Below are 13639 nucleotides of genomic sequence, written 5' to 3'. Positions count from 1 at the left end.
CAGTTTCACTTACAGACAGTTTCTTTCCTGAAAACACTTTATTTGGGCACTTGTTAGAAAAAAAAAAAAAAACAAAGGCCGTGCAGTTCAGTCGTCTTCCAGCAGCATCTCGACCAGGTCCTTCTTCTGGCACTGTGCGTCATCCAGCCTCTGGGTCTGAAAGAAAGTGCAATGGGAAAGAAGGGAAAAAAAAAAATAAAGTGATTTCAATTGTTGTTGCTCAATCCCAAAATAATTTTGTGAGATTCACTTGTGACTGCGTTTTGAAAACAAAATTAAGTGTTTAGTAACATTCTGCCAATAACAATCTGTGCATGGAAAATATGTTTCCTGTACTTTACTTACTGACTAAATACAACTCATAACATAAGGCTGTCCAGTAAAACATTGCATCCCCACTCACTACACATACTTTTCAGTTACAGTTGAACGTCGCTATAACGAACACTGATATAGCAAATTATCAGCTATAGTGAACAAAATACAAACTTTGGTTGGTCATGCTTTATTTCAGTGCCACCTATTCTCTTATAACGAAGCAAACCTCAAGAGCCGCGCGCAACATCGGATATAACAAAAAAATATTAGACAAGGAGGCCGAGAAGCTAGTTGGTAAAAAACCTCCGGAATCCGAAACGCGAAGTATAAAGGCCCTTTTGTTCATGAACACTGTGGGAAAACTTCATCCTGCTCAGTGCTGTGAGTAGCCACGAGATGAAGATCACATCCTTTATCAAATAAATAAAGACGCAGGCCTGTTTTTTCAAGTAAACTTTGTTCTGTTGTAATTTCACATACTCGTATTTCAGTTCGTTGAGCTTGAAATGCAGCAAGGAGAAAGGTAAGGGCTACCTTATCTATAGTGGGTTTGAAGCCTTAAAAATGTATTTTTGTACGAATTATAAAATTTTGCGACAGCCAGATTGTCGATTTGTTAGGGCCGGTTTTTACCTCTACTGTTACAACGAATATCAGATATAACAAACTAATTTGCTGTCAAGATCCTACTTCGTTACAACGAGGTTCAACTGTATCTAACGTGCAAATACTCCAGTGCTTCAATTCCTACGACCGGTGTTCAAAACACTAGACATCAAGTAATTGTTATTCAGCTTGTCGAGGTGAACTACCATTCTGTGTGAGTTGTGGCAGTACAAACGGACGTTCTGTGCTAGCAAAAAAGAATGGAATTTATAAAACTTGGCCCAATTAGTAACCCACAAAGCAAGGTTCCAATACGGTATAATTAAGGAGCATCAATAAAAAGGGTGTTAAGAGTGCTTCAAGAAGACATGCAAGGGTTTGTGCCCTGCACACAAAGTACACTGTAGTGAAGAAAGTGCCTTGATATATACTTAGGGTTGTTCATTTTCGGGTAAAACCTGATTTTACCCAATTTTTACGCCCCGAACATGTTTCAGCAGAATCGGGTTAAACCCGATTTCTTCCCAAATGTACCCTTTCAAAGTATCAATGTGCACAATTGTGATGTGACAGTCTGTTGTTGTCAACTGCACTTGCCGGAAGCAACCCCCAGAAACACTGCTTTCGAACTCGTTGAGTATTGGCATGACTCTACCGCTCGCTACTCCAGGTTGGCAAATGCTGGCTGGCAAACCAAGACTGATATGTTGTGATTGCTTATGATAATGCATGTAAACAAGGATGTTCAAAAAATCGATGACCAGCTTTTTGTGAATAAAATGTTTAATTTCTGGGAAGTTATCAGTGCTCTTTACTGTCATATTTACTCATTAATGTCTAAACGAACGCCAAATATCGGAGAGCATTTGCTAGAAAGCCCTGATGTCCCCCCAATTACCAGCCTGAAACTAACACCAATTTTAACGCATTACAGAAGCTCGTAACACCGTCTTATAAAATAAACTGAGCGTATTACATAGCACATATGTAGATTTAACCCGAAAAGACCCGCATTTCAGAATGCTATTACCAAAAACCCGATTCTCCCCGATTGTCTGTTTGAAAAATAGCACCCAATTTCTACGCCCCCCCCCCCCCCCCCCTTTTCCCCAATAAAAAAAAAACACGAAACCTGAAAACAAATCGCACGCACGGAAATACAAGGGTGCATCGCTGCTGCCCGGGTATGCTTCACGCACATCACCACATTTAAAAACTGATAATCTCTGCAGTACTTGCTAGAGGCACGTTGAATTCACTCCACTCGTCCAATCGCTAACGCAATTGAAAGGGGGCCTTTCCTGCGGTGAAACTAAGTGTGTGCAGGTTGCTCACATGTTGACACCGAATCCTGCCACGCAGTAGGCTGAAGGCAAGGACATGCAATGATACATTCCAGTTTCTCTCACTGCTTTTAAACTGTCACAAAATGTAGCAGCACCACTGTTCTACACAGGCTGCAATGCTTGATACGGCCCCGGAAGGTGTTGCAGCAGTCGCCACTTTAATACGGATGTCTTATCTACTAACGTCCATGCAGCCCATACAAGCCACAATGCGAACGGCTAGTATCACAGCCATTAACCTCAACGCATTACATTCTGGCTAGCTGTACATGTGACTTGTATAGTACCAACAGTGAATGGCAGCAAGGTTATCTTTTAAAAAGGAGCATTTGGAAAGTATGCTCAGCGCAACGACCAGACGAATTTTATACTTACTGTGCCCCATTTAAGTAGCGTAGGCACGCATGTCAGTTTCAATTTTTCATCCGTCCTAAATGGGTTCTTCATGTCCTTCCAGCTGTGAGAAAAATACAAGATCAGAGATTCACTTTACGAATGACTGTGCAAAACAAGAAAATCTGGTAGGATTTCACTGTTCCAGACACACAGCAAACTTTCTCCTGAACATGCAATCACATTCGACTGACTGACTGACAGCAAATGCCAATAGCTTCACCTGGATCGTAGCCAACCCATTTGTTGACACCGTAAATTTAAAAACAAGCGCCTCACTATAGCAATACCAAAGTTGGTTCAAACACAGCAATTCAAAGGAATGCGCAGGAATGTTGTAGAATAATTCTACTTTATTAACTAGAAGGTTCACAAAGACCGAATTGTTTTTTTTTTTCCCCTTCTTTAATAAAGCACTGACCAACTGTCGAGACATACGTTCACAATTTCGGCACAATTCTACATTTAAAATATTAGCAGAGCGCATTAGTGTGTGGTTATTTTGATTTAAAAAAATGGCAACAGTGTATAGCGTAAGACTGGCCAAGTCAAACACAAAAAATATGCAGTTCAGGGATTAAAGTATGTCACAAACTGCAGGCCAGACCCTCCATTTTTATATTCGGGCGGCCGACATGACGGCCTCCCGGACGGAGTCGGCCATTTTGCGACGTGCTGAGGAATCCGTTGTCTCCCCTTCAGCTTTGTGCTCACATTCTTTGTTCCGCCCTGCCAGCTCTGAGGACAATGCGAGCTGCTACATTCCAGCGTGCAGGTGCGGAGGGTGACGTCACGATCGCTAGCTCGGACGCGCGCGTACGATCGTGGCGAATTGCCAAGGGCCCCGAGAGGGGGGAACAGAGGAACAATGGGGAAGACTTCGGAGTGGGTCTACGGGACGGCCAGCGAAGGTTATTTAAGGGGACGCAAGCGGTCGCTTGGGGCAGTCGGCTGGAGATTCGTGAACGTGCTACGCGGGGAAGGGTCCGGGGGTGACGCGCTTTAGCAGAAGTACATCGGTAGGCTCGCGACGGAACGGTCCCCGCCTCAGCTCAGCGCTCGAGTTCGCCCGTCGCCGCGAGTCCCATGGCCGACCAGCTTCTGCACCCCGGAGCCCCGAAACACGTAAGCGGCTGCCCGGCGAGGTCGGCTCCACCTCGTCGTGACTTTCCGTCGGTGAACCGGCGTGTTCTCCTTGCCTCGTAGAGACTTTCTTTTACAACGCCCCTCCCGCCGTATTTTGTTGGTTGCCTCAGATTAAGATATCTGCATCCTTCCGGGTTTTTTTTCTAGCGTCACTTGTAGCTAACGAGCTGAGAGTTGGTTTTTTTGGTGTCTTGTTTGTAGTAGTGTTGTTGGTGAGGGTAAGGATTTTGAGGACATTTTGAGTGTCGCGTACAGCTTGCAGAGCTGTTAGATGTTTCTTATAGTGAGTGCTGTTGTCGGGGGTTAACGATGTTTGTCCCATAGAGTGTTATGCGGGTTGCGAACTCGTTAGTATTTTTTTTTGTAGTTGCGTTACTGAGGTGTAACAAGTGTTGCCTCTAGAGTGTTTCGCGTGTCGCGTACAGCTGTCTGAGTTATGTTTTCGAGGTCGAAGGTTAAGGCGTAGGCCACGGTGGATCGAGTGCCTCCGTAGTGGCCACCTTGTGTATTTGGTTGTCCTTGTTGTGTTACTATCTAGTTAGCGAGCGCGTGCGCTTAGTGTACAGTCGATTAGTGCCTGCGCGCACAAGGCCGATGACAGTGTGAAGGTTCCTTTTTCTTGTGTCGGGCGTTGCCCTGTAGTCTTTTTGTTTGTGCAGTAAACCTATATAGTTCAAAACGTAGTCGAGCATCTCCGTTGCGAATTTATTCACCCCAGCAATCTCGGCACACGTGAAAACTCACGGGCCGGCCACCCTACTAAAATATAAATAACTGTTGTCTCGCGCCCTTCTTTGGTTTTAGCTAGCGGACTCAATTATCCAGGGGAGGAGTTTGACAAAGTAAAGTCGCACTCACATAGCACGTTCAATGTAGCACATCACCAGCGTTGTATCCTCTGGAGCTTTCTTCAGTGCATCCTCCAGCACGGGCTTTGCTAAAAGTGAGCAACCGAAGAAAAGCACGACATGTCAATAATAACGTACTACCTACCCATAATAAAGCCTTGCAGCTACAGTTGTTCTCTATATGGATATCGGTATTCATATATGCCGGACAGAAACTATAGTTCATTCCAGACGCTGCATGCAGCACTGTAGAGGCTACATTGTTGTCAACACTCCGCCGACTCCGCCCACTGGGCACGCCTCACCGTGAAGGGGACCTTGAAAGGTCACTTCTCCCCTCTCGGCAGGTGGAGCCGCAAGGCCCAGGCGCCCATAGAGTTTCATAGTATATATTAGTATGAAACTCTATGCCGGCGCCTACTGTCGCTTTCCTTCACGGTGAGTTAGGCCAGGTTAGGCGACCTCAGTGGTCGGACTGTTGAGTTGACAACAATGTAGCCTCCACAGTGCTGCAGGCAGCTTCTGGAATCAACTTGTACGCCTTGTGGCTCTTTTCGAAATGTGCGCCTGCGTTCGGCGTCCAACACACAGGCACATTACTGTGACAAAACTTCATTGAATTTGAAGCGTGTACGTTGAAAACTGTAAAGTATCCTTCCAAATTTAGCAGACACTTTCAGTCCCTACCTGCGACGCAATCCGGGCACCAGCTATTGCCTTTCGCATCTTCTGCACCAGCGAAGAAGCATAAGACCAAACCGCTGCTTTTCAGCGCCTTAACGGCGTTCTGAAATTCTTCAAAGGTCCTGGTAACAATTTTGTTCACCATGTTTAAGACGAGGACCACCAGACGCTGGCACACCGATAGCGGCGATAACCTACTGTTTGCAATCACACCACAGAAAACGCCCACCGGTATGTGGCTATGATACGGATGCGACTGGCTACAAATGACTTTTAAACGACTTTCAAACGCGTTTCCAATGCTAGAACTAGAAGTACAGTGCTCTAGAACACTATACTAAACGGGAGCGGTTTTTCGCACTTGATCTCACTCCCGCTGCTCTCTGCGCATAGTTCTTTGGGAGTCGTCTGCTGGGAGTCGTCTGCTTCCAGGACGCCGCGGCGCCAAATTCAAACAGGAGGGCGCGGTGTTGTCACGCGCCGTACGTCGAAACGCGCCGTCGGCAGCGAGAAGCATCGTCGCCGCATATAAATAAATGTGCACGTGAATCACGAGGCATTCGGCGCATTTAGCTCAGACCAGCGACGAACAGCTGATCTGACGATTCGTATCAAGTTTCGACATGCGCCGGCTGGGGCTAAGCTAGGGGTTAGGCTAAGCGGCGCTAGCATGAGCCTTTTAGGGCTGGGCACCGATTTAAAAAACCCGATTAAGCGACAGGCAATAAACAATTAATTGATTGCTATGTCCGACGAGCGCCATTTCAGTGTCACGGAAAAGAGTGCACACTACTCACAAAACCTTAACATGAAGACAAAATACAAGTTGGGTTTAATAGAAAGACTGCTTAGTCCTGATAAAAATTATACAAATGTCATCGCAATCTTCGAACAAATAACGGAGATATTAAAGAAAACGTGTGAAGCCGTGGCGACCCCCTAGCCAATTTCCCGCAACTTTTCTATGACGTCACGGAACCTTGTTTGTGCGATTGGCGGCCGCCTAACTGACCTGTCGCGACGACACATGACTGGACGTGTGTAATGGGGCCTCTAGTTCCATTTGACCGCATCACTTGAATGCTAACGTGCAGTTAACGCACTGAAAATTATGTTTTATTGTTGGCCCGTATGACGTCAGTCTTGCTCACTGTGTCGTCACTGTGGCGCAAAATTTGAAAGTTTTTAAATACTTCTTGCTTTTTTTTTTCGTTAAAAAACATCTTTTGTGGCTGTAATGGAGCTCGTTTCCTGGGCACTGTGCTGTGCACCTGTAACTGAAAGACAACGTGGCGACTTTTGTCTGAGCATCGTGCGACGCCTGTACGAATGGATACCCCAAGAAGCCTTCTGACTACCTACACAGACCGGCTCTCGCGATGGTCTGCACATGAATGTCCCATGCTTGGCGCTCTCTTCCTGATGACATGGCCTTGTGAGTGTTTAAGAAGTGCCCCATAAGCAATTCTCTGGACTGCACTGAGGACGACCTGTTGAGTGGAATTAAGACAGCCCGGAAGAAGCAGTCGTCCGACAAGATTTCAGACGGCTCTAATGAGCAACCTTAGACAAAACAAGTGCTTATAGCCTCGATAAAACGATTTCCTGCACCTAATTTTTTTTCCTTTCTAGGCCGCAATTGGGTAAGGGGGTCGACCTATGTCCAACAGTGAGTGCCAGTGATTCTCCACTCCTTCCCACACGCTCGATGCGCTCTTGTGATCCAGTGAGTAGTACCCGGGCAAGTTATTGCGGACTCCCAGGTGTTAGTGTTCACGACCTGTTTTCCATTTTGGTGTGTACGAGTGGTTGTATACTCCAGACCGCACACTCATTCCATGCCTGTCCGACCAGTTTCGGTTGGTGGAGCGGGCTGTGGCGGCTGGCAAGGCGTATGGGGTCCTGTACTGAGGACTTCACCTCGTGAAGAGTCCATGCAAATTTTGCCAACAAGAAAGATGTTTGTCCTCCTCCTCCTCCTCCTCCTCCTCCTCCTCCTCCTCCTCCTCCTCCTCCTCCTCCTCCCCCTCCTCAGGCTAGTGAGTACACGCACCCGAGTACCAAGTACTCATGAGTACTGAAGTGCACATGAGTGAGCGTTTACAAATTGCTTCGTACTCCTGATGCCATAATCGTCAACCTGTACTGAATGTCCAGTTGAACGGCTGAGTCGCTTTGCTTTTGCCTCGCGTTGTCGAAGGGCTTGTAATCTTGCTGGTGGAGACGCTTTGCTTCATTATCCGTCTGAACGTTTCCGAATGGCTTCGATCTGTTTACTACCCGCTGCGCCGCTGCTCGTTCTTGCGAAGTATATAGTGGACGAGTTGACGACGACGGTGAACTTCATCCGCGGTGTATTGACGGGGGCGACCACTTCTCGCTACTGCCTAATTTAAGCTCGCGCTGTTGAACGCCCCAGAAAGAGCCGTTTTTCTGGTTACGGATGACGGCTTAATATATCGCTCGGTGGGCCATTCAAAGCTCTCGCCTTCATTTACGCGTGCTTCCCAAAGGGCGTAGGTCCAACGCCAACCACATGGATCAAATGCGCGAATTTTTTTCGTTAATCAAAGGGGTTTTTAAAGCGAAACTTTCCACGCCTTAGTGATGGCGGTCGTTGTTGCGCCAAAACACATTGCAGGGAAGACAACTTTACACAATGGATTTCACACGATGCTGACGATAGGAGAATGCGCATCAAGCGCCTCAAGAAAAAAGCCCACCAAAATCTTCCCTACTTATCATGACAGCTCCCAAAGCCCGTCCTTCCCCCCCAGCCGTCAATACGATTATTGGCGAATGACAACCCCATCCCTCACACTCACGGACTAAGAATCTTGGGTCTATCACACACAACAGATTTACACTCCCCACACTCAAGTACATTAAGAAATACCCAGCCCAAACTATCCACCTCATAAAACGCGTTGCCAACCTCCATCACGGCTTAACAGAACTGGACCGACTACGTTTATTACACAGCTTTATGATCAGCCGCATACTCTACCAACTCCCCTACATGTATATTACAAACACTCAAACAAACGCCCAGGATGCCATGCTCCGCAAGGCATATCGCGCGGCCTTGCTCCTTCCTCCCGGGGCTCCTACCAATCGCCTTATGTCCCTAGGCATCCATAACACAATCCCTGAACTTCTTGAGGCCCACCGGACAGCCCAACTCGCCAGACTCTTCACCACAGCCACGGGCCATTTCATACTCCAAATCACAGGGCATACACCCCTCACAACATCCACTACCCCCCAACCTATTCCACGCAACATCCGAGCTCTCATCCGCATCCAACCGCTTCCCCGTCACATGTACCCCATATTCCATGCCAACCGCCGTGCAGCTCGTGCAAGTCACCATGAAAAACTCCACCCCCTGCCAAACACACCCTGTACGTAGATGCAGCCAAATACCCACACAAACCGGCCTATGCCCTCGCGGTTACCGGACCTGACATCAACGTCCCGAAACACACTGCCACCATCTCCACCTCATGAGCAACTACGGCGGAGGAAGCGGCCATTGCCCTTGCGACCCCAATCACCGTCCTATCAGACTCGCAGCAGGCCATCGGCACTTCACCAAAGGCTTTATATCCCCCGTATCCATAAAAAAAACTGCCACCTACCGTCGCGGGAACCCCTGTGTAGATGCGACGCATAGGGGGTTCACGTTGCAGCGTTGGACAAGGAGGAACGGCGCTGGAACGATGGAGCGGAGCGGCGCAGGCACCGCGTTTTATAGCGCGCATAACGGTGAGGGGACGCGCCGGCGCCAGTGCGCCGGCGCGTCCCCTCACTGCCGCGGCTATGACGCAACACAATCCACTTTAATCCAATCCAATCCAAGCCAAGCCAATCGAATCCAATCCAATGCCCCTCGCGAGAGAGTGTTCGCTATCGGAGAGGAGAGGGGGTGAGCGGCGGAGAGCGCAGCTGGCGCGGCGAGGAGAATGGGGGGAGGGGTGGACGCCGACGACGACGCCGGATGCAGGGACAAGGCGAGTGAATGAGATGCCTTCGCATCTAAAATCTTCTCCAAAGCCCCCCGACCGACCCCGTGCAACTGGTGTGGACCCCGGCCCACACCGGCATAGGGGCTAACGATGCAGCCATGTATATTTGTAAATAAGTTATTTTTATGCCAACGGGCATTCTATCGCAAAAAAACAAAAAAAAACACGCACACGCTCGAGCTCTTACTTCCCGGGCCGCTGCTTCTCGTACACCTATACACGGGCCAGTCTCTCCTCAGTTTCAGAGAAATTGCCCTTCATTACCACCTCCTCCGCCGTACTTTCCCACCCCGACACCCACACCTATCTCCCGAGGCTGCCCACATGTGGCGGATACCACAAGCGCACACGTTCCCTCATCGTACTCAACTAATACATACGCATCCGCATCAATTCCACACACCCCACAGCCCCAAGTGCGGTCAGCTGGATACTCTGTATCACTCTCTTTGAGAATGTCCTGCGGACCCATACTCCCCACTCCCCTCCTCACCCCACTGGGAGCAGGCCCTGGGCAGCTGCGAGGAGTCCAGCCAAGTGCTGGTAACCTCCCGAGCTCTGGCGGTCGCGGCGGACATCTGGTCCTCCGCCATATATACAGGGTGTATATACAGGCCCCTACATACGTATAGTTGAATGTAATGGTGTTCCTTGGTGAATGCCGTGTAGCTTTTCCTCTGAAACCCGTAAGCGTCGTCGTCTTCGCGCCCCCGTAGAGCCGTTCACGGCGGGTGGCATGCCGGGACGCCACGAGTATAAGAGAGAGGGAGAGAGAGAGAAAGCTTTTTAATAGGCAGGCGAGGGGAGTTAGGCCAGCCGCCCGACTAGCTACGCCAGATGAGGGTGAAGGTGAGTAGCATCCACGAAAGTAGCCGGGATAAGTAAGCAACACAGCTCCAAGACTCGATTCCCACGCCATGGTACGGTCAATTGCCATCTTGTGGCCCCATGTTGGCGCTCGACACTGCCACCGCGTGCCGTTTTAGGATTCGGCGCAAGAAGAGGCAGAAGAAGACGTTTGAGGTCTCGCGGTTTCAGCACGCGAGCAGACTCGAAGCTCTTTTCATTCGGGCCTCAAGGACGAAGGTGCCCACAAGCTTTGGTCTCCTCCAGGACGCCTGCCATTTGTGAGGCCGCGAACCCAAGGACGAGCTGAATACCGCGTCAACGGTACGTAGTGCTGACGGCAGCTTTTTCCTCAAACTACGACCGTCTTTCTAACGTGATTGCGCGCAACAAGATTGGGTTCCTGCGTGAATTGGTGTACGCAGTGCAGCGGTGGCCAATAGAATTACCCAGTTTCTTTTTTCCCGCACTCATAGGCAGTATCCTTCAGATAGTACGTTTGTAGGCAGGTTACGCGTCCCCTTAATTCGCTCCTCATGTGAAGCGCCACCAATCATTTGCCTCATCTTCGTACACCGGGAAATGAAAACTCGAAAGGAACTGGACATATTGCCTGCAGCAGGCACTTTAACTGGTGGGGATATTTGCTGGTACTGACTTTTGATATGTTGTTCAAGCTAGCTTTGTTGTGACTGGTATGTCTGCCTCTGCAGGCAGCCAGGACAGCCGTGGTTAGCGTGGTTCCACCTCTGTCTTGTGATAGCTGAGTCACTGGTTCGGTCCCACCATTTTCAATGTTTGTCTTTTATTTTTATAAACTTTGCTCCTTGTAAATGTCACCGCCATATTCCTGATGTTTATTTATACAGAAATTGTGTTCTACTTAATTCTGATCCGCTGTGTGGCGGCATTCCGTCTTCTATGTTTATTGTCGCGTAAGCTAGCGCGAGTCAAGGACCCAGAGCCCTAGACGGAACACTCGTGCTTCTTTATTCGATGTGGTCGAACCACTACTTCATGATGATAATATTGCGCCGCGTGCCCCTGCCCGCTTGTCTACGTAGCGTCACCTTCACTCGTCGGCACTGCAAAATCTTGGGAGCCTTTGCCCTACCGAACGTGACCAGCGTCAGCTCCTCAGTGCCCACAGCAGTACATTTGAGGGCCTTAGCCACATCTTGACGAATGAACGTCCGTTGGCTTCCAGTGTCTATAGAAGTACTCGTACTATGAGACGTCGCCGTGCACCCTCTGCCCAGGCTCGGGCTTTCTGCAGTAATACGGACGTTGCTCCGGAGACTCCGCTCGAAGCCGTCACTGCAGTAGGCGGTGCCCCTTGTCCAGCTTGTACCTGCGGTGTCGATCTGGACTCAATACGGTCAGCCGGTCGGAGCACGTCACACAGCACGGTGAGGTGACGGCCGTTGCAGGTACTGCAGGTCAGGCTGCGCGACGCTCTGCATTGACGAGCCACATGGTTGCGACACGGCACCGGAAGCAGCAGCGAGCGTTGCGCAGTCGCGCCCTCTTCTCGGTCGCCGACAGATTGACCCGGCAGTCCGCCACCTTGAGACCGCGGCTGTCACACAAGGGACACGCCGGTGTGGCTGAAGACTCGGACTCTGCAGTCAAGGCCAACGTTGAGGGACCGGGTGTCTCCGATTGTCCGGGGGGGTCCAAGTCAGCGTTCGGGACAGATCGACGAGTCGCAGTTGATAGAGGCTGTCCTTGCTTCCCTTAATCGCGAATCTCAATTAGGATTCTTAAGAATTCCAGTCTCTTCTTCACCTAGCAAGCTTATCCTTGGCTCATCGAGGATTCCGCGGCGGATACAGCCGTCGACCCTTGGCGCAATTCCTTAACCATCTGCCGGTACATCAAGGTTATGTCATCGGGCAGGCATCGCAGAAGCACACGGTTAAGAACCACGGCATACTGCTCTTACGGAACTCCCAGGGCTTCCAGGGCGCTGACGCGGAAATGTACCTTGTCGTACAACTCACGGAGCCTGTCGATATCCGTTGAGTGACGTATCGGTCTGAATTGCAGCGGTTGATCGATATGCTCGTATAGTGAGCAACTCCGGACGGCCAAAGCGTCGAACGAGGGTGCTCACCGCAACGTCGTAGTTCGCTTCCGATAGTCGGATACCCTCGATGGCTCGCCTGGCATCGCCGATCAAGTACGTAAGCAGGTACTTGAACTTCTCAATTTTTGTCAGCTCAACGTTGTCATCAATGGTCACGCCGTAGTGATCCTAAAAAGCTTGCCACTCATGCAGAATTCCCGAAAACGCTGGAATCTGAAGTTTTGGAAGGGCGGCAGTCCGATTCCGTGACGCAGGCGCGATGCGTGGTGACGTGCCCTTTGGATCATGTGCTTAAACAGTTGCTCCCACGCTTTCGCTGGCTACGGGAGAGTTCGGCTGCAGCATTTCTCAAAAGCAACCGTGCACGAGAGACGACGTACGAAACCTTGCGGCTGTACTAAGCCGCTCCCTCGAGCTCTTGCTCCAGCGCGTCATCATCAGTTTCCTCGGTGATCTTCCCGGTGAGCGCCGTAAACTCAGCGTCTTGCTGCACGATGTAGTCGACGTGGGAGCTCAGGGTCGCCGCGTCGGGAGAGGGCTGCTGCAGCAGGTCATTCAGTGGGGTGAGAGCTCGCGTGACGCTGCTCCTAGCTGAAGCCGCCACGAGTCTTCCGAAGACGGTCGATCGACGAAGCCATGCGGGTGGTGCTCCGAAGGGAGATTTCCCGGGTAGATCGGCACCAAAGATGTCGCGGAAGCTAGCGCGAGTCAAGGACCCCGAGCCCTAGACGGAACACTCGTGCTTCTTTATTCGATGTGATCGAACCACTACTTACTGATGATAATATTGCGCCGCGTGCCCCTGCCCGCTTCCCCATCCTCTTCCTTTTCAAGATTTATTTAATACCTGTTTTTATGAGTTTTGTTTGGTTGGGTTTGGTTATGTTAGAATAGATCTTGGCTTAAAATACATACGAATAAAGCACGCACGAAAAATGCAGCTGCGTGGCAATGAATACCGACTGTAGTAGAAAAAAAAATCTTGCAGGATGGAAAGATGGCCGCCAACAGCCAATGGTGGTGCAGTGCCGGTAACATTTCGCGCAGCCTGCTTTGCGTGCTACCGGCACAATAGACACTCCCTTGTATTTCAGGGTATGGTAACTTGGAACAGGGCGCGCTTCCTTTCTGGGCCATCCTACGAGAACGTACAAAGGTTTCGATATTTACCGTGTATACATAAAGTTGTTCCTCCTCCTCCTCCTCCTCGATATTTACCTATAGGAGTTTTCACTAGTAGAAATAATGTCAAAATGTGCCAAAGCAAAGAATAGACAGTATTCCCGCGTCTTGTGTTCGGCGAAGATTTTCAGAAGGTACAACGTGCGCAGCTGC

The 13639-nt window shown here is 49.7% G+C and overlaps 1 protein-coding gene across 1 annotated transcript; it reads right to left on the bottom strand.

Moving 5' to 3' along the window:
- Positions 1-24: 24 nt before the first annotated feature.
- On the bottom strand, positions 25-5610 carry LOC144145182 (thioredoxin domain-containing protein 17-like). Its single transcript, XM_077676703.1, has 4 exons — positions 5345-5610; positions 4668-4746; positions 2646-2727; positions 25-156 (listed from the first exon to the last, which is right to left on the bottom strand). Exons 1-4 carry the CDS (start codon positions 5484-5486, stop codon positions 88-90), a joined length of 372 nt encoding a protein of 123 aa, XP_077532829.1. The 5' UTR covers positions 5487-5610; the 3' UTR covers positions 25-87.
- Positions 5611-13639: the final 8029 nt, after the last annotated feature.

The sequence above is a fragment of the Haemaphysalis longicornis genome, unplaced genomic scaffold (genome assembly GCF_048455015.1).
Source record: "Haemaphysalis longicornis isolate Haplotype H1 unplaced genomic scaffold, Haemaphysalis longicornis Haplotype H1 scaffold_7, whole genome shotgun sequence".
Classification (NCBI taxonomy): domain Eukaryota; kingdom Metazoa; phylum Arthropoda; class Arachnida; order Ixodida; family Ixodidae; genus Haemaphysalis; species Haemaphysalis longicornis.
Note: the sequence above shows the minus strand (reverse complement) of the source record. Positions and strands in the feature narration are given on the sequence as shown.